Below are 26,781 nucleotides of genomic sequence, written 5' to 3'. Positions count from 1 at the left end.
TATGCAGTATGCACACGGTTCTCTCATACACTGAAAAATTAATGGTAATGACACAGAAGAGACCAAGTAAGAACACCAAAGTGAGAGCTCTTAGTCATAAGTTGCATGAAACACTTGAATAGGAATATTCCACACATAGCTTTAATTCAACATACTAATTCAACCTCTTTGCATTACATCCAATCTTCTATTCATCTTCCTTTTGTTGTCTTATCTTTTGAGTCAAAATTAGCACTTCATGCAATTTCACCATTCAAACCCTGGTTAAGATTTAGCTCAATGTTTCCAGCAGAGAGAAGAATAGCTAAAAGCACAGCACAAGCAACAAGATCATTCCAGCAAACTTCTATTTGCTTTTTGCTATTGTCTAGACCACATGAATATCTCACCCCCAGATTTAGAAAGAAACAGCTTGGGACCCAGTTTACTGTAATTTTGTAAAAAGTATGTTGAACAGAGATAGGGAGATAGATACATATATACATAACTATTTTCTAAAGATACTGCAAGCAAAAATCCTACTCCATGCATCACAGTATTCGATATTATCACATGAATGACTTTGGGCTCAATCTCCGAGGTACACCCACGTGCCAGGAAATCATACTCTGTCCCAACCCTCAGTCTTTCTGAACCAAATGTCGAAGCATGAAGTCAAGCCCAGAGCTCAACTCCCAGAATTAGCTGAAGGTCATTCTTGTTTAATGCTGAGCTCAGTACAGCAAAACTTGAGAATATGTGAAATAAAGAGTGATGATCACCTGAAACAATTTTTGATCTTCATTCAGTCCATCTTCCTGACTAATGATTTGGGTCAAACAATAACTAACAGTGTTCTGATCCCAACACATCACTGGCAAAGGCTACGCCAGCACAAGTACCGGCCTCCTTAGGAAAAGAGTTACAAAGCCTTCTCCCAGTTTAGCATCTTTAATTTCTGTTGAAGTTGATTAGATTTGTGATTTGGGAGTGGGAAGAACCTATGAAATGTGAAAAGGCAAATGCTAGGCTCCAGGTCAGAATTAACCTCAATGACAGCGCAACAAGGTAAAGGAGTTAATTTCCAAAGTAGCAATGTCCCTTTCAGCAGGCAGTTTAAAATCAATGCCTCACACTTTTGCTTACTCATCATCAAGGGGAAAAAAAAAAAAAAAAAAAAAAGGCAACACTATCACAGGAAAGGAAAGCAGAGAAACATTAATAGTTACCACAGTGTTCCTTGATTTTTCCTCTAGCCTGTGAAAGGAAATGGTTTGTTCTTAGCTGACAGACAAGAGATGGTTTGGACGTACAAACCACTGGGGCCATAGAGGCCTGATAAAGGAGGGAGCTTTCTGTTCCCGTCGAGCACAATATCTACATAAGTATTCGACTGTCTCTGTTCCCCAATCCCTCACTGGGGGTAAAACTGGTACCTATCAACAGCAGTGCCTCAGTTCAGCCTGCCCTCCCCTCTCACCCCTTGGCAGGGCTGAAGCACTCTTTTTTCTCAAAAATACCCCTCTTCCAGGTGAAAGAACTAACTACCACTACAACAAATCCTTGGCTCTCCCTTTCACCCAAAAAACATTTCAATATTCTTACATGTGCAGATTTGGGACTTCTTAGAAAGCACTGTACATGATGACATATCCCACAAAGCCTAAGCATTATACCATCTCCTTCCCAAATCAACCAAACATTTATACATACAAAGTATTACAATTTCACTAAGAGAGCAGGATCAATTCTACCAAGACCTTCCTATAGCACAGTGGATGGAGTAGCCTTCAGGAGGCAGGAGATAAAGGATCGTGTCCCAGAGGAAGAGATTGAATCCCAACTCCCAGCCAGTCAAGCACTCCTGCTAAGGCACTACAGAAGCACCACCATCATTCCCTATATTTTCCGAGTGCTCACATCACTGCTTTCAGGGCTGCAGAGTCCTTGCACAGAGAGTGATTTTCTGCTGCCCAAAGGTAAGTCTTAAACTCCAGTTACAATGCTGTTGCACACAACTCTCACCAGCATTTTACTTGTCTGCATACACAACACTCTGGTCAACAGGCTAGTTTTGTTAGCCTCATTTTTAAGGCATTTGCTCCCCCAGAGCCTCACAGGGGTGCCCAACTTGTGCAGATGGTTTCACGCCAGCAAGGCACTACCTGCAACCTTGCCTGAAGTCTACTTAGGATATGATCCAAAAACTGAGCAGATATTATGAACGTAACTTAGGAAAAGGGTGAGGAAAGAATTACGAGGGCTCACGTTGACCAACCACCCCTCTCTCAAAAACATACCACGTTTTCTACAGCATAATTACTAGAAAACTGGCCACCTCCCCTGTCATTAGAAAGACCTTCTGCTACTGCAAACCCAGGTTGTCATGTGGTCAAGCAGGGAACCCATTCATGGGACACCAAACCATATTTCACTCCATTTGCCACATAGCTGGAAATTCCACCTGGACTTCCCAATCTATCAAATCACTAGTTACCATGCTTTCCGTGCCCACAATGAAGTCAATGCATGCAGAGAGAGGGGGAATACAATGAGCAAGAACCACCAACATCCTACTTTCCAGTTCCCCTTTTTCAATCAGTGTGTTTTCCAGCCCCACTCCCAGTGACAGTAGACCTCTTCAGAGTAGAAGAAATCCCCTGGAAAACCAGAATAAACCACCAGGCAGCACATTTTGCAGTCCAGGCCATCCACGTGACTTTGGCACAAGGGCACATGGTGCAGCCAGTCCTATAAACTTGGAATCAGTGTCTGCAGAGGCCCAGCTGTGACTTAAAAATGGATTTAATGAGTAATTCAACCTTGACCAGTCACACACCCATATATGAGCTTGGCACAGTGTGTTCAAAGCAGTTAGCGGATGACTTATCAAAATGAAATTGGCACCACTATAAGTACGGGCAACAATCAGCTTGTACATATACAATTTATCATGGCTCTTACGGCTGAAAGTTAAACTTGCCAATCACACTTCCAAGCATCAAATCACAAAGAAAGAGAATATTTGCAAAGACCACTGCAAAAAAACAGTTCATATTGATGCATATATCTGTATTAACATAGAGAAAAAACCCTTACTCCCTCAGGCACAAGTCAAACATTGTGCAAACAACTGGACATTGCATTTTAAAAGCTTATTAGGCAAGCGTCACTAAATTGACAGGGCCTCTGCAGAATGATGCTGTGCTTGTTAGGGATATCCCTATGAGGTTGGGTTGACATTGCCTTCTCAGACGAAAGGCGAGCTTGCTTGAGCAATTTGCCTAATGCTGAATCTATTTTAAGAGCAGTGACCCAGATCTTTGTTTTGTCAGCAGATGACTTGTATAACAGAGATGAATTGACAAGGAGTTAAACCGGCATTGGGCAACACCAAGGTGCTGACGAGCATCAGCAGAGGCAGGTGACGGAGGAAGAGGGCACCACTGGGCTCTCCCACCTGAGCTTAAGCTTTTAAACCTGCAGTCAGCCAGAGTGTCACCCACAGCTAACATAAGCTCTGACGCATATCAGCCCTAATCAGCCTCACGACCATACCTCTATGACCCGTATCCACACTGAGAGCACCTTTACCACGGTTGTCCATGGTAGCAGAGTCCTCTTAAAACACATCTGGTCTCAGAGTAAGGAGCCGGGTGAGCCGGAGCTCTTCAGTAGGAGTTTCACCAATGATCTGCACACAGCAAACACATCCTCTACCCAATCACACATAAACTCCCTGATGTTTCCTGAGAAATCAGGATCTGCCTGATACCTCCTGTCTCTGGCAGAAATAGGTATGAGAGAAATGGCTGAGCCACTGCCTGCCAGTGAGCCACTCGCTCACTTGCGGCTGAATCATTCCATCCGCACTCACTGTCATAAAGAGCTGCAGAGACTGAGAAGACATGTAAGCCTTGACAAGGATCCTTAGACACTCGTCTGATCTTAAGCATACTTTTTATTACTGGTGATTAACACGCAACTGAGCACTTGGCAAATCCGGAGAGGACAGACTTCACAGAGGCCCTGAGGCTGAGGGAAAAGCAGGGTTGCTAGCAGGCACTCGGAAGAAGACCAAGCTACTCAGGTGGCTTGTATTATATATTTTGTCTGGGAAGGTCTTTTGTTTTAGCCACTTCCAGCATTTCTTAAATATCTACAACCTTATGGAAAACAGACAGAAGAAAGATTAACTCCCCAAGTTTTGAATATTCTGAAGGATGGAGAATGCAAAATTCAGAGACCAAAATACCACTGGGAGGGAGGGGGGGGTGGGGGAGGTGAGAAATCACAGAAAACATCTCTGGAAAGGGGGTCTCAAGAGAAAAACAGCTGCAGACCTGGTCAAAATAAGGAGAAAAGGAGAAAGACAGTCAACCATCAGCCTGCACCCCTAGTCAGGTGAAAGTATTTCTAACAGCCCCGCTTTGCCCAGGAATGTGTTGATTCCTTGCAACAAAGTATCACAACTGCTCACATGGGATCACTGCTTTTCCCTTAAAAATTTGTGTTCTTGCTGAGAAAGATACCCGTGCTGTGGATAAGCAAACCATGTTCTCTTTGGGGTAGATTTTTAAATTTTTTTCTTACACTCTGCAGTCCAGAGTCTGCCAGCCGAAAGCACATGAATGATAAAGCAGCAGCAAGAACAGACTGTCTGAAACAGCTTATATATACATAAGCAACTGCTTATGACTGGGGTTTTTTTCTCCCCTTGACCTCCCTCTCCACTCAGTGTTTTGGGAACACCACTGCACTGCTTGACATAAATCACATGGGGAGATAATGCAGGTGCACCTGCTCAGCAGAAATCGCCTGCACTAGTGGCTCCCTGGCAAGACAAGTTTATCCAAACCCTGGAAATGCAAAGTGGGGAGCAGGTGAAAGGTCCAACCTTTGCTCAGCTGGGAGTGGAGGGAAGAAAGCAAACAGGCACCATCAGCCAGTGGCACCTACGTGCTTATAGTCCACAGATAGGCAAACATCCTCCAGATATAACTCAATGGGAGAGGAAGATCCAGAACCCTCCTCTAAAATGCACAGGGAGAATCAGCCTCTCTCCAACCCAAAGAAAAACCCTAAATATTTTCTGACATAAAATAAAATAAAAAAATAAAAAATAAAATAAAAAAATAAAAAATAAAATAAAAAAATAAAAAATAAAATAAAAAAATAAAAAATAAAATAAAAAAATAAAAAATAAAATAAAAAAATAAAAAATAAAATAAAAAATAAAATAAAAAATAAAATAAAAAATAAAATAAAAAATAAAATAAAAAATAAAATAAAAAATAAAATAAAAAATAAAATAAAAAATAAAATAAAAAATAAAATAAAAAATAAAATAAAAAATAAAATAAAAAATAAAATAAAAAATAAAATAAAAAATAAAATAAAAAATATCAAAGAAAATAGGAGGAGCAAATGCCTTCCTACCACCCCTCCCTCCCCATCCCACCATCCCTGGAAGCACTGGTTGCTAACAACACTATAGCAAATTGCTGCCAACAGCAGAGAAAGAAAGAGTTCATTAGAAGCAAATACATATGCTTGCACTTTTGATAATAGATTTTTACTAAAGTATAGGAAGTACCAATAAGGCCAACCTCATGCTAATACAATAAAGTTAATCAAATATTTCTGAAGCAAGAGATTTCAGGACCAGTGCTTTCTGGACCTCTCAGAGCTGGAAACACAGCCTTACAGCCTGCTCCACAGGGGTCACTCTGCCCACCACCAAGTCGTGACTATGGTCAGTTATACCCAAGTGCTCATTCCATGATGAAACAGGGTCATTGTGGGGAGAGGGGGCATAAAAAAGGGAAGATGAAGAAAAATGTCAGAATCCTGCAGGCTTAAACAATCAAAAGTAATTAAAAACCATGCAGATTCAAGTCTACTACAGATTTATCAAATATTTAATATAGAAAACCCTTAAGCGTGCCGCTGTCAACTGAGCTTAAGAGAAATGTTCTCCTTTCCTAGCATATGGCTTAATCTGTTCCCAGGATGCCTTTCTTTACTCAGTAATTTCAGTTTACACAGAAATGAACTGTGGATGTATATTTTAGCTAAACAATTGCCTTTCTTTAAACAGACCCTGGGTAAAAAGTGCATTAACCTCCTCTCCCTCTGCCTGTTCAGCGCCACTTATCAGTGAGATGAAGGAGTATCTTTTCAAAGCACGCCCTCTAATCCTTCTGGTGCCTAAATGTGAAGCTCCAACGGTGCAATGCCCCCCAGGGTGGGACATGTGTAGTCCCCCCAGTCCCGGCTCTCATCTTCAATCAATCCCAGCACGGACAGCATGAAACACAGTGGGTTAAATTCAGTAGAGCAGGACAAACAGGATCCATGTCTGAGGGCAAGAGTCTCTTTCTCCTGAGTTTGTTCTAGCAATCCAAACACTTCAAGGGGTCAAGTTGGAAATGTGCTGTAATTTAAACTCTCCCTGAGAACATAACCTGCTTTCAGCAATTCATGCATGGGATCGGTCCAGATCAATGGAGGGAAGAAAGCGATTCCTCAGTACCCAGGCACCTATATTATTACTGAATTTGCCATACAGAAGCAATTAACAACAATTAGAGCCTTTTGCCTACCCAGTGCATTACAGAGATCAGCACCAATCCATCTAAGAAACAGATCAGCCCATTTGCCCGGGCTTCCTGCTGGTTTTCATCCAGTTAACTCTTCAAGAAACACCCAGTCCTAAAGTAACTGTATAGCAGCCTATACCTTCCCTTAATGCTTTTTCAGCCTGCCAGTACTGTACGCACCATATCTGAACAGTTTTCCCCTGGAACCGGCACAGCTCCTCAGCAAATGAATCTCTGTCCAGATGGTGGTCTCAATAGAAACTCCTCTAAGTACCTCCTAATACCTAAAAAACAGACTTGGCTGAGTGCTCCCACAACTTCCACCTCCTTGCAGATCACTGGAGTCAGGGGGGCAGCCAAGGAAGGAATCTTAAAAAACACCTTGAGTGTGATCATGGTTTTCTATGTGAGTACATTCAAAATTGCAGATATCCAGGTAGGAGAGTTTTGATCTTTATAATTTGTTGCCTGCTGCTACCACAGAGACCACCGCAATTATTATCCAGCGCCTGAAAGAATAAAGATACAGTGGCAACCAGTGTGCATAATGCTGGAGAGGAGACAGGCATCAGTTCCTCTTCATCCCCCCGCTGCTCACAATATGGCACATGGCCACAGACATCCTTACGCACGCCTCAATTCATCCACAAGGTGAGAAAAATCTGAATAGATACCTAATTTTACTTCACCTGATAAACCAGGCAGGCTGGAAAACTGAGTATAATAAGCCTGGTGTGTCCTGCACCTCTCCAACCCACACCACTCCCTTGGAGGGCGGGAAAAGCAGTCCCTGAGCAGTATGGTCCTAATCAAAGCAGAGGGGCAGGAGGCTCCCAGGGAGAGAGCATCACTCCTGCACAGGGAGCGGATGTCCCCAGCTGCGTTTGGAGAGGAGAAGCACAACCGGCAAAGAAAACTGACTAAGCTCCAGGCTCCAAGGGCAGCTCTCCACATTTAAAGCTTCCCCCACCAAACGTTACTACCATCCCGACAAATTAAATGAACCATTTCTTAAGGCCATGATGCCCACACAGTCTCAGGGGGACGATCGCTAACCCACAGAACCAGAGACGGGATGTGGCGACGGTCCACATGGAAGCTGCAAGCCAACAAGCTGAAGTCAGATCCACAGGGATGACCGGCTCTGCTCCCTCAATTCGTCCATTCCCTCTCTACCAGTTGCGTAACACTTACAGATTTATACACTGCCGTCCAGCATTTACAGAACCACTAGGTGCCTCCTCATATCTGAAGGACCAAGAAACAAAATTCATGTATACTAAATGTCCTACAGTGACTTGCACTGAGCATCTAAAAGTTGCATCAAATTTTGAAAAGCCAGAAGCACTGCAACAAAGCATTTGAAGCAGGGCGGTGGGGAGCGATGGTGCTCTCCTGCATGGCAGTGCTGGTAAAATTATGTTGCAGAAGTAGAAAATTTTAGAAAAGGCAGTTAAAAATGAGTTGTATTAAAATTTAAACCAGTCCTTCTCCTTTTATCTTTCTGACAGAATGACTTTTTTACCTGCCACACCCAACCTCAAAGTAAATATGAGCTAAACTACAGTTCATCCAGCTCAGTACTGCATTTTCCTCTCCCAAATATAATTAACAGCCACCTCCAGCTTAAAAAGAGATTCCTTAAACTAACAGCTGCATCAGAATCAGCACTGAAATGCCTTGAGAGCTTTTGCTTAAACCCACACTTTGAAAAGTCATGACGTAGTTCATTTTCATAAGTCTGAAGATAGAAGAAAGTGAAATGTTTTGCTAAAATTTGGTCTGCATATGTGTAAGAAAACTCCCCTCTAGAAATGCATTTCACAAAATCATGTGGAAAAATAGCATGAAGCCATTCTCTTTGTAAAAGAGCAAACTGATTTGCAGAGGATGGGGTTTGAGGCTTAAAGGGGCAATTCAGAGATAAGAAGGGACTTTGATTTTGTTCTTACATGAAGAGCTCCCCAGAACACATAGGTTAAAGCCTTTGCTTTGTTTTGATGTTGCACCAACACTTGCAAGAAGTAATTTTGTGGAAAAAAACCCCAATCGTAAACAAAACAAAACAATCCCAACAAAGTCCACTTGGTATAACTCAGTAGAAGGTCGTATTTCTGCAATGGATACAAACAGTGCAGAACTGAATCAGCTACTGCCTGCTGGGCTGCACCTGGATTAAACAAAATTCAGAAAACGATGGCAAGCTTTCTAGTCAACAAGAGGTGCCCGCTTTGCTCAGAAGGATGAGCTGAGACCTGGTGCTTTGTCTGACACCAGTCACGAGGAGCTGCAATCCCTTTTTTAACCAAATTTGCAGCAGACACCACAACAGTTTGTCATCACAGACACAGAGCAAATACCAGGTTTTGATCCTGCACTTTTTGGGAAGGATGGTGATGTCTGTCCTGTGACCACCACACCGTCAAAGCTCTCCCCTGTCCGGCCACCCTTTTGTCCTTCCCACACCAAACAAGTCGGTTGTGTCCCATTTCTTCCCTCCTCCCCTAAAAGAGAGAAACAAAGGGTGGTAGTCTCTAAAGGCTGGAGACCAAGGGATCTGGGGCTTGGTTTATTACATGCTTAACAGAGCACTGAATTACTGATGGTTATTGCCTAGTTTAACTGCTTTCCTTAAAAGAGAAACATGAGCAAACAAGCATGTGTCATGAAAAAGCCCCTATTCAGACAGGAGCTGACAAGAGAAAAAGCATCCAGGGTTTACAACTGTTTATTAGCAGTTTTGCATTCAAGCACCGGCTGAGGTTGCAGCAAAGACTAATGCAAAGAAATCCCCACCTTGTCCACCACCTCCTCAGGGGGCTCGTCTAGCCCTGGATTTACCACCTGAGGTTAGCACACACCAAGTACCCAAGGCTGTAACTACACGGATTTAGCATGTGTCAAGGGCAGTGTGTCTTGTCTAGACAAAGACTTTCAATGCACTTTAGTTAGCATATACAAACCTCACACCTCCAATCTCAGCAGAAAGAGGAGCCCTGGGAAAAAGCATCCCCACAGAGCTCCTCCAACTGCTGCCTCAGCCAGCAAGGAACCCCCTCACTTCAGGGGACGGCACCACAGTTTTGTCCAAAGGAGAGGGGGTGGGGACGAACAAACTACCCCAGTGAACCCCAGTTGCTCTGCTGACAGGTAACAACTGTGACCCCTCTGCCTCCACGCCACAGGCAAACAGTGCTGCAATTAGAGATAAGCCCGAAGCCTTCATCTTGGGCACACATCTTTCCAATGCCCAGTGAAGAGGAGCTTTAATAGGCCTTCTCCAGGGAAAGCTGGGGGTAGAAATGCAAACAGGCTCTCACTCCCATCTACCTAGTCATATATATTTTCATGAACCTTGTAAGGATTTTAGACCTGTACCCCAAACAACAACAGAGCTGAAGTCAGCCCTGAGGTTGAAAAAGCACTGAGGACAGAGCAAAACGAATGGAGCCTTTTTTCTTTGGAAAGCCACGGTAAAAAGAGACCACAAGAAAAGGTCTAAAGAAGGTATAGAATAAATGTGGATAAACACATTAATGAAAAAACAAACAAACCTCATTCATCTTGGCAGAACTACAGCCAATACCAGAGGTCACATGGATTTAACCATATCCTTTCTATTTGTTAGTTACTTTTACACCAAAAAAAGAAAAAAGCCACAGACAAGCCTAGAGGAAGAAATGCAAAGGATGATGAGTGTAGAGTTTAGAGGAAGGGAGAGCGGCAGGAGGAATTCACCCACATCAGATGAGTATGAGGGGAGCGAGAAGTACAAAACAAACCACAGAAAGAGAGAGAAACCTGCCTAAAAAGGGGGCAAAATAGAAAATTCTTTCTATAAGAAAAGATTACAGAATAAGCCAAAGAAATTTGAGACATGAGGCACTTCCAAAAAGTGGTATTTCTAAAAAGAATACTTTTTCCTCTCAAGTCTGACAAGGGAACATTGTCTCAAACCAAAAATGTGCAAGCCTTGCCCACAGCTGTAACCCCAGGCTGATGCCCAGTTTAGTTCCACTGACTTCACCAGATAGGGTTGATCCTGGACAGCCAAAGTACCTCTAGCTCTAGGAAAATAATCTAAATGAAACCAATATACACCTGAACACTGCAGAAGTATTACCTCCACCATGCTCTTATTTCACCGCACTACTTCTTCTCTCAAGTGACATTTAAGGCTCTTAAATTATAAATATACAGGCAGTCTGCATAATCTGTTAAGGATATTATTCCTGCCAGCCTAAGACAGCAAAGACATTCAAAACATTTCCCTCGAAACATTCAAATCATGAAATCACGTATTTGTTGAAGAGAAGTTTGGCTCGGGCACTCACAAGACTTATTCTGCCGTCACACAGAACGGTTCCCGAAACTAGGTGGTTTTGCTGACGGCTGTGATTCAGACACAAGTCCCTAGTCATCTCAGCACGCTGTTTTTATCATCTTTAAAAGCTGTCCATAGTCACTATTAAAAGAAACCCACAGAATTCAGCGCAGCAGAGGCAAACCCAATCTGTGCCTTGCAAAGAAAACTCAGGACTGAGCATCCTTGGAACAGCCCAGTCCAACTCTCAGGAAGAGCAGCATCTCAAGGTCAGGTTATAAACACAGCTCTCTGGGAAACACTCCGTACTGCTGCTGGGTGCAAGTGCACAATCTGCACAGGAAAAAAAGGAATGGCCTTTGAAGACATACAAGCTATTAAATTTTTACTAGGTGAGATGTTTACTGAAATAAATCTAGTCCTTTCCACTCTTGGTTATTATCATAACACATATGGTAACTGACATACAATTAATGGAGCTTTAAACCAAAAGTTCTTGGAAGAAAAACACACTCCCAACTTTTCAGCTAACCTTGACGAAAAGCCAGGTTTTGGCAAAGTTCAGCAATGCAAGTGGCTTTATGAGATTCCCCATTTATTGGGCACCTCTCACCCTCACAACAAGCACTGGCTCAGAGCAGAGGACGTGAGAAGAGGTTCTGCCAGCTCAGGACCATCCACCACTGACACAGACCCATGAGCAGTCAAAGCTCAGCAGACCAAACTACCACCTCAGAAGTACTGTACCACCCACACCTTCTTCAAGGGGTTTTCGTGTACATGTGCCATTTCACATCAGTCAACAGTTCAGACGACAGTACCAAAAAAAGAATTTCATCTCCTCTTCCCCTAAGCATATTGATCCTGCAGAGTGAACGGATATTAACCGTAATTCAACACTTTAATACCCAAGGTTACTGGCTTTGTTTCCAAACTTCCGAGAATCTACAAACTAAGTTGATGACATCTTTAGAGATTTGAAATGCTGTTCACATTCCTTTTTCCCCATCTTCTCCTATGTGAGTTACAGAGAAAGATTAAAACCCACATTATGGTGCTACAGGGTCAGTAGCTTCTCCAGCAAGTTGAGGTATCCTCAAGAGCCAATGCTTTCAGCACAACTCTGTACTGTGTAAGCAAGCAGGATCCCTCTCCCTTCAGCAATAAAGTAATCAGATACCACCCAAGGCATTTCAGCTGCCTGCTTAACCTTCCTTTCTCCTTTCTGCAGCAGGAAATCCTACTGGCGGGGTACACAGAATAAAACCTTCCCCTTTCCCATACAGCCCGGTGCAACCACACTGTATGTATACCAAACATTTTCTTACAACAACAGCACATGCTGACTAAACACTTTGTGATCAAAAAGCTAAGAGGTGCAGAGCAGCACCAGAAGAGGACACTCCAAAGTCAAACCCCAATCGCAGCAAGGACTTGATCTGCAACCAAAGTTGCAGTGTCAACAACAGTGATTTCACTGCCCATTTCTCTCTTTCCCAAAATCCAGTGCAAGCACTGCCACGACACTCAGTTCATGAGGAGGCACCTCCAAACTCAGCAACTTAGCCAGAAAGTAGTCTGCTCAATAACCATTATATTATTTTATTCCTGAAGAGGAAACCAGAGTACTCTTCCATTACCTCAGAGGAAACCTAAGCAAAGGTAGCATTACTCAGGACTGATTTATTGCCTCAAGCCATTCAGAAAACCATAAAGCCAGTGACATATAAGACAAGCAACTCATTCACAAGAGCTCTTTGATCTTAAATACAAATAAAATTAGGTCAATATTAAAAGATATTCATTTCTTGCTATAGAAGACTTCCACAAAGTCTAAGAAAAGGTTTTCCCATCCCTTCTTTTAACACTCAAGTTATTTAGCAAGTAACATTTCTTTCACATGGCTTGAAACATTTTCTCCATAATCACTTGTCATCGCTCCAGAATTTAACTCTTGGTGAGAACCTAAAACGCTCAGGGGGAGCTACACAAAGCCTTCTCCACAGCCCCCAAGGGCAGGTCAGATCAGAGAATTTCATTGTGTTCCACGTGGGGCAAAGGAAGGAGCAAAGCACACCCCTTCCCACACTCATAAAAAAAAAAAAAAAAATTTTGGTAATTTGTTATTCAAAGCATTCCAGCAATTTTTAACAGATGAAGAGGAGAAAGCCTGCACCATCACTATTAATAGGCTGACATTCTTTCTTCCCCCTCAAGACCACACCAGAAACACAGGCAAAGGTGACAATTTAAGGGGGCCTGGAAGCGTGCCAGTTCTGCCAGAGCCCCAACCCCTGCGGCACAGGGAGTCCTCTGAACACGCCCCGGGATGAGCACATCGGGTGCAAGGTACAGCACTGGTGTACAAAACACCTGTCGTGAAATGAGGGAGGTCCTTTGCATCCCAGACTTCCCTGTAGCTCTCAACACTGTGCCTTTTGTTCCTTCTCCTGTGACAGTACATCATTAACTTAATCTGCCGAAATAACAGCGAATTGCAGGGTAAGCTAAGGATATGGCATCACCTTGCATTTTCAGTTTAACATGCTTGATTGTGTTAGAGTAGCTTTAAAATTTTATTTATTTGCTTTCTAAATCAACCAAGAGCTCTCGTACACAGCAGAAGGCCCCTGAAGCTATCACTGTAATGTGGTATCTGCTCATAAACGTCAATATACCAATTTTAAAGGTATTAATGCTGCTGTTTAGTCATGGTAAAATATCCTAATACCTGCCTCGCCTCCGTTACAGAGAGCAATACAGTTAAATGTGAGCAGGTCAGTTCAGACCTTTCTGCAAAATGCACTTAAACAGAAACCTCACCAACCGCAAGACAGCACATAACAATTCCACCACAAACACAAATAAAAGAAGCAGGGGTACCACCTTGCTCTACGAGATCCACCTGCCCAGTCGCCCAGGAACACTGAGCCCCTTTCCTCTGAGCAGCTCTTAGGAGACCAGAGACTCAACATGCAAAGTCTTCCCTCTCTTTGGTCCAGCTATCACTAAGGCAAAGAAGGGATCTCTTGATCAATGCACAGACCTTTACATCCAGAGATTTGGATTGTACCTCTGTCACATATTTCTTGGGTGGCTGGGAATAAGTTACATCAGTTCCCCACTGTACTTCTCTCCCACAACCTCACCCCAAAGTAAAGAACAGTGGATAACTTTAGTATCAGAGGAGAAGCACGTGAGAGCTCCACTTCCTTCTGTGTTTAAATGGGAGACTACCAAGCAAATTGACAGTTCGGTTTAACAAATGATGTGGAATATAAAACTTCCAAGTACTTCAGGAATGTCTGCTGTAGCTGCTGAAGGAACGTGCAGTATATTGCCTCAAAAAAACTCAAGTGTTAATTAGAGAAAAGAATCTCAGATTTACAACAGATTGAGATTTAAAAATAAGATTCACATCCAGATTGAATTCTACTAGCTGAGCTTATAGCTACGGAGACATGGCTGGGAAAAAAAAAAAAGAACAAAAAAAACAACCAAAACACCACCACAAACAGGTTTGATGGGAAAGGATACCTTGCAGAGAAGCACACCTTTGAAAAAACAACTTGAATGTCAGGCACTTAATTACAACCCTTATCAACATTATCAGAAGAGTTAAAGTATTTCTGTAATTCTCTCCTGAAAAACAGTAACCTAGAATAAATGCATTCTCTGTAGAAGTATAATTTATCTGAACAGGGAGGACCCCAGCTAAGGGCACAAAGAGGAGACACAAGGCACTGATTGCTTTTCATACTGGTAATTCTTCTCAACCAGATACCTCAGAAGTTCTGCAGAAATAAACCTGTCCATATTTAAGGTCCCAGTCAGACCTTAAGTGTGGAGATACTAACTAAGGGCAAGCACATTCACTTCTTGGTAAATGCGTACAAAAACCAGGTCACTGGTTACAAGTCTTTTGGGAAAAGGAATGCTTCTCTTCCAGGGATGGGCAAGAGGGGGTTTACATGTCATTCAGTTTTACACATGAACTTAAAAAGTCATTCTCACTCCTACTATATATCCTGCAAGGAAGACAGACTGTAGGAGCTACTACCTTCATGGTACAGAGTGGGGTCAACCTGTCTGACCTTAGACATCTAGAAGGCACACAATTTAGACATTCATCCTAAATTCCCATTATAATTAACTGACAACGTCTCAGGTAAAGAGCAATTTATCTCATCCTAGGATAGTTATCTCCAGAGGCCATTCCCCTGGCCTATTTCTCTCCACTGTGAGTCCTGGAACAGACAGCTCAGATTTAGACAGCCCACCTACTTAAGAACCTTTCAAAAGTATCATCCAAGCTCACTGCACAGAAACAAGCCATAAATTACTGACCAGACGTGCATCTCTGCAGCTCGCACTACAAAATGCATTTTCCACCTATCAGGCCACCGTAAAATAACTGGAGATACATGGTGCTATCAGTTTTTTGGAGAAGCACAAAAGAAACTCAACTAGGGCTTCCAGTCAGCAAACACCTCATCATTATATGCAAACACTGCTGTACTAGCTCCCCCAATAATTATTTTGAGTATTGCAGTAGCACATGGTAGTGGACTACAGCTAAAAATCCATCAGCATTTCTATTTTCTTTATGTACCCTAACCTGCAAGGGTTTGTAACTCAGCTGCAAGGCTGACAGCCTTGTCAGATGGGTACAGTTGTGCTTCCTTTTAGGTATTCTATTGAATTTTCCTTGTGAAGCACAAAAATTAAAAACAATCATGAACTGCAGTAATGTTGGGGGGTCCCAGACTTTAACATGCATAAAACCAAGTACAGCATAGTATATTTTACCACAGTAGGGCCCATGGACCTTAAGCTTATCCTTCCCAGGCTTGAAAACAAAACAAGCCAATACCATTAAATAGCTCAAAGTGTAGGGGGCAGGTTTTGAGACAAGTTTATTTCATTTCGAGCTTACTGTTTAAATTAGAATCACTAACTCTTGCCCCACAGTCATCCCCTACAGCTACTCTCACAAAATCCTGTGAAGAAGGAATTGAAACTACCAGAGCTTAACTGAAATTGACTGTTGTATTTTTAAGACTTCCAGTAATTTTTAACGGTTCCAAATGCAAAAATCTGACATTAAGTGCATCAGCTTTGAGATAAATCAGCAGGAGTAAACCAGTGCCTTGGTAGTCCTCTGGTAGTTAATAAAACCCAGATTTGGTGCAACCCAGTTTTTCAAGCTGCTGCCATTCTTTTACCTACCTAAGTAACATCCTCCCATTTCTGTCCTCTGGTGAAGCTGCCACACTCAGGAACCAGAGCCAACAAGACCATACTGGTGGGCTGGTACAGATAAAAAGATAGTAATCCAAACATTCAAACCTAAAACCAGCCCAGTTTTCCAAGCCCTAAAACATCCAGTGAAGCTAAGGCGAACTCCACAGACATAATAAAAAAGAAAAGCCACTTTTGGAGATAATGCAACACAGAGTGAGGAGCACAAGACCAGGCAGACGGGTGTTATGGATGAACCTGAGGACCAGCATTTCCATGTGGAGAGCCACACTGGAAGAAGGAATGTCTTTAGAGGCAGGTAAGGAGCAGGGCAGGGCCCATACCTCCAAAGCTGCAAATGCAAGGTGCCCAAAGAGATTTTTTAGCAATTCCTCAGCCAGGGTGGTGAGAATAGCTTTAGGCAAGTGGACCTCAGCAGCAGCCCCAGAGCCAGGGAGTTATTGGGGCACTCAAGGTATACAGGGTCAGGGAACGAAGTCGACACGCGGCCACGAACACCACCAACAGCCCCAGCAACCATGTTGCTGATCCTAGTCCACTGCAGACCTTCTTCAGGGGCCATGTGCTGCCTTGCTCCAGGAAGCATGTGTCTGCAGCCCACACGGCTCCTTCGGGCGCAGGTACAAACCCATGAGTCACTGTGGTCCCTGCACGGAGAGCAGCTCTTATCAACGCACCACAGGACAGCTCCAAAGGGAGGTGACAGAGACGTACCAGATAAGCACTACAATACCAGTATAACTGCATCCACATTAGGAATTTTACCACATTATCTGTTTTATTACTAGACAGGCTGATCAGGACCTGTTGGCACTTGCAGTGTCCTGTTTGTATAGCACTAATGACAGCTACAGTGGCAGAGCAACCCAAGGAGGTGTAGCTTCAGTGGGAAAGAAGCATTTTGCCAGGACTGTGAAACAATCTCCCCCAAAAGACATAACTTATTCTGGCACATAGTCACAACACTGCTAGGTGGGCTGAGGGAGGTCTCACCAGCCCAGGCCATGCTGAAATCAGCACAAAAACTTGTGTCGTTAAATCTTCCCCTTGTGTGCATAAGCCCAAAGCTTGACTGGCTAGTGAAAGCTAGTGAACTGCCATGAGTAAAAGCTAATCTCTTTCATAATATATATTTTACAAATATACATTATATATGCTAATGTATTTCTACTGACAATTAAGCTGTTTCTTACCTTTTCTTATATTAAACACTTCCTCAACTCCACACTACTTTTTGTCACCCACAACTATGAACAGTCCACTAATTCATTCTCAACATTCAAGCCAGCTTCTCCTTCTTCACCTTCTGATTCCCTCTGTAAATTCACATTCAGTAGACTGCTACTCTCTGAGCTGTCCCACTATCTCTTCCTAACCCCACATCTTCCCATAGATTTGGTCCTTCACTTGTCAGTATGATGCAAGATCAAGCAGGAGGAGGGCATGGGAAAATCCCAGGGAGCAGCTGTCAACACCCTTCATGCCTCCTACAGTGAGTTGCACAGGGCACCTGAGATAGCAGTTAGTAGCACCAATTTCTAAATAAAGTGGAGAGAAGCCCACTCCATCCATATGTCCATTTGGCCCCTACGTGCCTCAGAAGTGCAAGACCTCTGCAAGGGTAGGCACCACCATTCCCCAGTCTCTGGGATTTCATCATCCTTCAGTGGTGCTTCTCACAGGTTTCCCCAATCAGCAGCAAATTAAAACCAGAACCACTAAGGTCAAACCGTAGTTCTTCACTACATTCAGAACAGCAGATTTCACACTGCTGCAGGATGACAAAGCCCAGCAGAGCATGAGACTGCTCTGTCTGCAGGACTATCGTGTCTCCACTCAGTTCTCCTTCAGAAAGCTGCCCTGTCTTTTTTTCTCACACTGAAATAAATACCACAGAAGTCAGGACTGCTGAGCCCCGTGGCCAGGGAGGAAATGCATCAAGCCTTGCAGAGGCAAGACAGGACAGAGGACCAGTAACAAGGGTTAAGGAAGCATCATGAACTTCTCACAGGATATTGACCATTTGGCAGCACTCTGCAGTTTGTAATTGCTGTCTTATTTTGTGCCTCTGTGCAAGTGTTTCACACTGCACCCAAAGCAGAAAAAACACTTTAGAAGTAAAACTGACACACAATGTCAAAATCTCAAAGTCCTCTACATTCAGAGCTACCTCAAGGTTTCCAAGAAGCATACACAGTTGCAGTGTTCTTCCTCCCCCTTCCCACGGTTGCCTGATTTTGAGAGCCAACAGTATTTTTTCCTGTGCCAACCTGAAAAACAATCAGGGACCCTATAAAGCTACAAAGGCAAGGTATTTGATAAGAAAATTCTTGTGCAAAACTATGAGATCCCCTCCCAAATCCACCTCTCATTCAAGCAAGTTGAATTCTTTCCACCAGCTCCAGTGGGACTTGGACTGGGACCTAAAATAACGCCACAGATAAGGATCTTACTGTAACTTTTGACTCCCGTCAAGCTCACATTGTGCAAGCTGATGCTATTGAGCCTGAATATCAACGTAATCCAAAGGCAGGGAGAAATACTTCTGGCAGAGCCAGAGTGTACAGTCAGAAATGTAAAACAGGAAAAAAAATACCACCTTCCTTCAAGGAAAACAGATCTCAAGAAGGTAGGTACACAACCTACCCGGCTGAAATCACTCTTGCAATGGAAAGTACCACTTGAAACAAAGATGACTAGAACATAATGTGTATAGACAAACACATGCTAGACCACATGAGAAAAGTCAGCTAGTATTCCAGTCCAAAAAATTTATACTAAAAAATGTATATGCTGAAGGCAGGGAAACGCAAAGGGTGAACACCTCCTGTGATGCTGGATTCCCTTTGGGGACATTCCTCTACATCATCCCCTAGGGTGGGAGGTGCAGACCTGCCATCATCACAGAGGCAAAAAAAAAGCATTTTCTGCACACTACCGCCAAGGCTCTGGTGCCTGGAAGTTGATAACATGTCACCAAACTTTCCATTACCAGGAGAGAGCAAAAATAAAGCAAGGAACGTGTATGTACCTGGTTTTCTCCTTTCTTTAATATCCCTCAACAGGTAGAAATCCCTATCTCAGGCCTTATGAAAAAAGCTCACCTTCCCCACGCTTGGAGCAAGGTGCAGAGACCTTCATGGGGAGAACCATCCACCCTCGCAAGGCTGGGGAAATTGCCAACAGGGAGGGGGCACATGTACACAAAAAGCAAAGAGAGAGCAGGAGATGATTTCAACTGAAATTTTTTCCACATCAGTTGAAGAGTCTTCCTACAGAAAGTTGAAAAAATTTCTTAGGAGTCAGTGTAAGACTCTGGGCTCGGTTTTGTTATGTCCATCATCTCGAAGCCCTGCACACACCCAGGTCCCAGAGTTTCACATCCTCTTCTAATTACTCCAAGAATAAGGAGTCCCTGCCCCAGGAGCCTGCAATTTGATTTAAGACAAGATACAAAAAAAAAAGACGTTTTGACAAACAGACAGATGGACTGGGGGAGGAAGAACGAGAGGGACATGTGGTTACCCACCATTGGCAGGTTGCTTTTCTCTTTTTCTTTTTATAATGAAAATAAATATCAGTAATCCCCACTGGCCACCTGCCTAGCTTTTGTATATTTAATTAAGGAGGATTTGTGTGATGGAGAACTGGTCAAAAGTTCAGCCAATTTGGGGGCAACACAGGGGGCCAAACATCTAGCCATATGACCCAGAGAAATGCCAGTATTCCAACCACTGCCTGGTCTTTTCCAATTTCTCCAAGAGCAAACCCTCCCTTTGCAACACAATCCATTAAAAATCATAGGAGGAAGGGAAGAGGGGCAGTTCATACTCAAGAGAGCTGGTCTGGACCAGTTCCTGAAAGCCAATGACCTCACTGATCCTCAGTACAGTTTGTCTTTATAGAGATAAGACTGGAATTGTATTCATGTTTAACAAAATCATTTGAATCCACAATGATGTCCCTTTAGCAGCAAGAGAAAGAAAAGGGAGAGGGGGGAAAGAAAAATATTCAACAGAGTTAGTAAAGAATACCAAGCACTGTCCTCTCTTCCTACCCCCCAACAGAGTCACCTTGTAAGATAGAAAGTCCATTAAGACAAAAATAGAGTACCCTTAGCGTGGGAAAACATTTATCCAAGTTTTAATTTATTTTCAAATCAGCATTTAAACGATCACGTCTTACATCATTTCCTTTTATGAGCCAGCAGTTAGACAATACACATCATTTACATGCAGTTTTGGAAGGCTGCAACATAAATCAACAAAAGAAGCCTTCACTATGAATTAACTATTACAAGGCTCTTAGAAAGCCACACCAGCCTGCGTTGAGGGCAATTAGGAGTATCATCCCTAATTCTCATCTTTCTGGTGCACTCCTGTTATGCCTCAGAACTCGCACAAGAACATCCTTCTCCCCAGTCATCGCTGCAACAAGAGAATTACGATGTCTGTCTGTGAGACGTAACAGCACACTCAAAACAGCTATTTTAAAGTGTTAGCTGTCTTTAAAAACACATACACACACACACACCCCAAAAAAAAAAAAAACCAAAACAAAACAAAGAGAAAGTGACTGAGCAACTTAACACAGTTCAGTCTCAATAGCAAAATTAATAAGGCTTGTGCCTCTATGAATGATCAGATGGTAGAGATTTTAAAATTTGCAAAATATCAACCAATTTAGTTCACAGGTCATTTTTGCATTAAAAAGGGAAGGCAAGCAAACACCCAGTTCGAATTTTATCTCGAGGCAAATTTCAGGAGTGTTTTCATTTTGTGCGAGCCAAACTTCAAATTAAGCTTACTACTGGATGTGAAAAACTAAAATCTAACCGCAGCAATGCTAAAAATGTTCCTCCACTATTCGCAAAAGATAAAAAAAAAAAAAAAAAAAAAAGAGTCTCGAAGAAAGCTGATCATTTGGTAAGCTGGCTACGAGTTCCAGTGACACCGACGTGCCCTGGTAACGCGGGACCGAGCTGCGGAGTAAAGGAGACGAGAGGCACAGCCACCCCGCACAAAAAGCACAATTAACAGGCTAACACGGTTTTTCTGACGAATTCTGCGCCGGTCACACCCCCATCCCCACCTCGCCCCGCTTGCCCCTCACTAGCTGCAGGCGGCACATCGCTGCCCTGTCGCTCGGGGGGGGGGGGGGGCGGGGGGGTGCGGATCGGACAGGCTGGGCGCTGCTCCGGACAAGCCCGCACAAGCCCCTCTCCGCTCCCATCAGCTGATACCAACCTGTTGGAAGGGAAATTTCTTTCTCTAAACCCCAGTAGAGGCGTGGGGCTCCTTAACAGTGTTACACAGCAGACTCCGGGGGTGCCGCGGCCAGTCATTTCGGCACCGGCACTCCGCTCGCTGTACTTTGAAACGTTTAACCCTTTGCTTTCTAACTTACAAGCAGTGAAGCTTGCATAACCCTTCTTCTGTACCATTTTGAACTAACTACGAAAGGAGAAACAGCTTCCAGGCCGGCCTTTCATTCCCCGGGATTTCAGACGAGCAGCAGAGGAGCTCTGCTTTGTCCCAGGACGAACGAGCCACCCCCACAACTGCCCCTTCCCCTGTACTGGGCAAAGACTTGCCCAAAACACCCCCTTTCTTTTAGGCACTCAGGGCTGGCTCATTTTTTCCCCCCTAATTCACAGTTGTGTCTAACAAGCTCCTCTTGAAACGCAAGGCTCCTTCACATAGAAGAGGCGTGAGGTTATGAAGGTAAAAATCATGCAAGCGCTATGGAGTTTAAGCAGAGCAGACGAAAACTTAGTATTTTTGACACCTCACCGCCAAGGTCCCAGGCCCACAGTACACTCCACAGAAGCCAACCCATTTAATGGCATCAAAACCCAGGAGGATCCACACAGCTCCTTACAGGTAGTAACTCCACTTGCATCTAGGTGACAAAAAACCATGGGCTGCCCTCATATTTCATGTGCATATATACATCTATGTACCACTATATACACCTATACGCCTATATATAGCTAAATAAATAGCTACAGTAGAACTGTCTATACAAATATCGCTAGCTGGCTAGATCTGAGCTATTCCCAGCAAGCTCAGCTAAGGCAAAGAGGAGAAAAAAGAGGAGTATTTTCTGCTTTTCAACAGGTCGGCGCAGTCTCCTTCCCACCACCGCTAGAAAGCGGACTCCCCAGCAAGGCGAACGACCTTCGGTATCATCGCCGGGGTGTATGAGCTAGACAAAGAGATAACGTCATGCCCTCTCCCGCTCCCTCCGTCCTCCCGCAGTGGCAGGTAGCCAGCCAATCCCGCGCCCTGCGCCCGGGTGACATCATCGCTGATGCCGACACACAAAATGTGGAAGTACATCAAAGTAGAGGTACCCCTGAGGTCTCGGGGCACAGCTCCTCAAAACCAGCCCACCCACCCCCTGCCAGCCCCTTGGCATGACAGAGCGGTTCAAACGGTAAGAAAAGCACCTGGGAAGAGGGATTTCGAGGAGAGGTTGCTGGGTAGGAAGAAAGCGGAAGGCAACAAGCAAACACAGCGTAACCACGTTTTTCCCTCGGTTATGCAGTTCCTCCCAAAGCCCTCAAAACATACACACAGTTTCACCTTTGGGTGTCCCTGCAGCATTTTTTCCTAACAAAAAAAAGTGGCTGAGAAAAGTTAAATACTATTGCATTGATACTGCACTGATTTTTTTTTTGATTTTTTTTTTTTAAACATAACTGCATTGTTTTAAGAAGACAGCCAAGGTTTAATCACAGCAAAGACATTTTTTGGTTTGGTATTTTTTGCCTACATGCAACCCTCTCGGGCATTCACATTTTAAGACCATGTACACAAATATGGAAAAATGCCTAAGAAGTAGCAGTGCCAATCCAACTTACACACCTGTCAATCCACTACTGTCTGACAGGCTCTACAGCAAAGCAGTATTTACCTATTTCTTTTCTTCCTGGCACCCAAACTACCATGCTCTCAGTTACCAGGCAAGAGGAAATACTGCCACCGTTGTCTAACCCATGAGGAAGAGCAGAGGAAATCTCATCAGACACACACTAAAACTAATGCCCTGACAGAAACCGCCTGCTGCTCCCTGTGTTATCAGTGACACCGATGCCCTTAGACCTCAGGTGTTCATTCACTCTTCCAAATCAATAAATGCATATGCCAAGTTTCATTTCTAATGCTAACTATTCCAGGAGAATTCTAGCGTACTTAAGGAAAATTAAATTTAAAATTTCTATTGTCAAGACTGTTAAACCACCGAGGACTTTGCTCATTAAGTCAAAGCATTAACAAGTAAGCCGGGAAACAATACACCAAATTGCAATAATTAACAGGAGAGTTTCAAGTCACACATTCACGCCCTACTTTTTTTTTTTTTTTAAGAAGGGTTCAGGTGATGCAAGCTCTGGGTTACAGAAATAAATTAAATGGTGTCATTTATTTGCAGAAAAGAAAAAAAATGGTCATGGTGGTGTCAAAGTGCAGCTTCTCAGTCATCTCACCCCTACCCTCTGACCTTTTGAGCCACATCCTTTTTTCCAGCATTCTTCTAACAGCACCAGCCTGGTTATTCCACTTCTAGTCTTAAAATGCAACTCGCACACTGCTTCTCCATCAGGAAGGCTGAGGTTCACGCCCTCAAAACAAACTGACATGTGTTTCAGTTGCAGAAGAGGCACCAAAGTGCTTTATTTAGTTACTGGAGCTGCAAGCAGCAGTATCTTGCCATCAGGAAAACTCACCAATTATACTGCCTTGTTTATAAGCAAAAAAAAAAAAAAAAAACCCAAAAAAAAACAAACCCAACAAAAAAAAAAACACCAAAACCAACAAAACCCCAAGCAGCTCTGATACTCAGTTATTTTCAGTTATCTGTCCTTCCCTCTGTAAATGCGTCTTGCATTTCCACACAATGTAAGGCTAGAGCCTTCTGTCTTTAGCCAAGTATTAAGACTGTGTGAATAATTAGTCATCCTGGTAGCTAGCACTCACTGCAAAGTCATCCAATCTCAAGATTTGTTTGTTCCACTGACTGCACACTGGAGCGGGGGGGGGGGGGGGGGGGGGGGGGGGGGCAAGTAGGCTAGTTTCACACCCACATGGGCACTCTCTGATTTCTTTTTTTTTTTTTTAAGTCATACACTTGTCAAACAGGTTATTCTGGGAATTCTGATTTTCACAAAATAAGCTCCCCTGCTTCGATCGCTCATTGTTGTCACTCGGCCCCCCCTCCACCACTGCACAGCACGGTGGGATCGGATGCAGCACCACTAACCCCCGACTCCACAGCTTCAGCACTTTGAAGGTTTTCCAACACGGAAACCGGGTGACAATTTTAATGAAGGCCAATGCCTTTGTCTAAAGTCACCGCAGCAGCAGCAGCAACTTCCATGAGGGTTTCCAGGAGCAATTCTGAATAAGCCCATGGACATAATTGTACAGCCCGGACACACCGATAGTGTCCACTCGGTTTGGTCATTTCTCGGGGGGGGGGGGGGGCAGGTGGAAATAAGGACAATAAAGGACCGTTTCATCATTTCAGGATGGATACTTGGGAGAGTAATTTGTGTCTCTTTGGAAAAGCAGAAGCCGAGAGGCTGACAAACTTGTCACGGGCAGCAACAATGACAACATTTTTATCATCCCTAACCGTTCCGCTCGCCACAGCGGGTGGCTCGCCCTCAGCCGTGTGCTCAGCGCGGCAGAGACACCGGGTACCCTCTAGAAAAACGGCAATAATAAAAAGGAGAAGAAATTCTGCCACAAACCTTGTAGACTTGCCCGTACGTGCCATTGCCAACCACTTCCACCAGCTCAAAAATCCCAGCGGGGTCCTGGGGGGGAGGGGGGGGCGAGAGGGGCAGAGGGGGCGGGAGGGGGGAGAAGAAAAGCGGGGTTACATTTTTGTCAGGCGATGGCTGCTGGCAGAGCCCAGCGAGCGAGCCCGGCTGCTGGCGGCGTGCAGCTGTTGCGCCCTGTTTTTCCACGCACATGCCAATACATGCAAACAAAGGAAAAGCAGCCCAGGGCCGCGCTCCCCCCGCCCGCCCCCGCGGGGCTCCCCCCACACGGCCACCGGCCCCCCGCGCCCCGGTACCGGCCCCGGTGCCGGCCCTGGCCCGGCCGCTCCCACCCCCGCCGGCCCGGGCAGCCCCGGCAAGGGGCGCACCGGCCCCGGGGGGGGCCCCCGCCCCGCCGCCCCGGCCCCCCGCCCCGGCACTCACCCGCAGGGAGGAAAGGTCGATATCCACCAGACTTTTTGCAGGAGAATCGTTCGCCATTTTCCCGTCTCTTCTTTTTTTTTTTTTTCCTCCTTTTTTTCTTCTCTGTTAAATAATAGCGAGGCCGCCCCCCCTCTCCCCGAAGCAGCTGTGAATTGCGCGGAGCTCCGCTCCTCTCCTCCCTTCCGCCCTTCCCTTCTTCACTCCAGCCCCGCCGGGTTGAAACTCTTCAGCATTGGGAGGGGTTGGCGGGGGGATGATGGATAGATGGATGGATGGTGGGAGGAGGAGGGGGCAGAGGGAGGTGAAGGAAGGAAGGGAAGGAGGAAGGAGAGGGGGTGCCGCGGTCCGTCTGTCTCCCCGCGGTGCAGTGCGGGGCCGGGGGCTCCCCCCGAGGCGGGCGGCGGTGCCCTGGCCGGCCGGTGGGTCGGTCGGTGGGTGGGTGCCCGCGCGTCCCCGGCAGCAGCGGGCTCACACCATGTCGCGGCGGCGGCGGCAGGAGCGGCGCCGGGGCCGGCAGCCTCTGGCAGCCTCTCGGTGCGCTCCGCGCCCGGGCATGGCACGGCACGGCCCGGCACGGCCCGGCCCGGCCCGGGCGGCGGCGGCTGGGCGGTGCTCACGCCGGGAGCCGGCAGCGGCGGCCGCGCTCTCGCATGGGGGGGGGGGGGCTCACGCCCAGTGCCGCGGCGGAGCCCCCGCCGCCTCCGAGCCCTTCCCGCGGCGCTGCCCTCGCATAAAACGGCGCCGGGCACCGGTGGGCAGGGGCTGCGCGTCCCGGCGGCGGCGGCGGGGCTGGAGCGGGGTGCTGCGAGCCAGACAAAGATAGCCGGGGAGGAGGAGGAGGAGGAGGAGGAGGAGGAGAAAGGGATACAAAATACACTGTGAGCAGGGAGAGAGAGAAAACAGCTCCCCCTTCCCTTCTCCAACAGGAAAAACCGGCGGAAACGCGCCCGCCCCAAAGCACTGCTGGGTAAACTCGCGGGGAGAGAAAGAGAGAGGGAGGACGGGGAGGGGACCAGCCCCGCAGCCCTGCCCGCCCCACCGCGCTGCCCAACAATAGCCCCGGCGGGGCGGGGGCGCGCGAGGGCGGCTCCCGGCCCCCCCGCCGACAACGCCCGGGCCCGGCGGGCGCGGAGGCCCACACGTGTCCGCGGCAGGGCCGTGGGGGGAGGTGACGGGACGGGGCGGGCTCTGCCGCGCCGGCTGCTGCGGGCAGCCCACCCTGCCTCTGCCCCGCGGCGTGGGGAAGGAGGGGGCCCGTGTGCGGGGCGCTACCGGTCGCCCTGCTGTCCCCGCCGGGCGCACGAAGGGACGCGACAGCACGGTCCGTGTCAGGCCACCGCGACTGGTACGGCGAGGCACTTGGTGGAAGTAATGACAAAAAGGGCGCACAAGGGGCGGTTGGT

The 26,781-nt window shown here is 45.6% G+C and overlaps 1 protein-coding gene across 31 annotated transcripts in view; it reads right to left on the bottom strand.

Moving 5' to 3' along the window:
- MAP4K4 (mitogen-activated protein kinase kinase kinase kinase 4) overlaps window positions 1-26,261 on the bottom strand; it is a 170,244-nt gene extending 143,983 nt beyond the window's left edge. For 10 of the 31 annotated variants that reach the window (XM_074908920.1, XM_074908978.1, XM_074908903.1 and 7 more), the window contains exons 1-2: window positions 25,379-26,259; window positions 24,923-24,988 (exon numbers count right to left, since the gene is read on the bottom strand). In XM_074908920.1, coding sequence (XP_074765021.1) covers window positions 24,923-24,988; window positions 25,379-25,435 — 123 coding nt within the window. In that variant the 5' untranslated portion in view covers window positions 25,436-26,259. Of the gene's footprint in view, window positions 1-24,922; window positions 24,989-25,378 lie in introns of all 31 variants that reach the window. The other 21 variants (XM_074908911.1, XM_074908939.1, XM_074909043.1 and 18 more) reach the window with 5 other exon arrangements.
- Between the last annotated feature and the right edge of the window lie 520 nt (window positions 26,262-26,781).

Source organism: Athene noctua, chromosome 1, assembly GCF_965140245.1.
Source record: "Athene noctua chromosome 1, bAthNoc1.hap1.1, whole genome shotgun sequence".
In the NCBI taxonomy this organism is placed as follows: Eukaryota; Metazoa; Chordata; class Aves; order Strigiformes; family Strigidae; genus Athene; species Athene noctua.
This window is presented reverse-complemented; position numbering and strand designations above follow the sequence as displayed.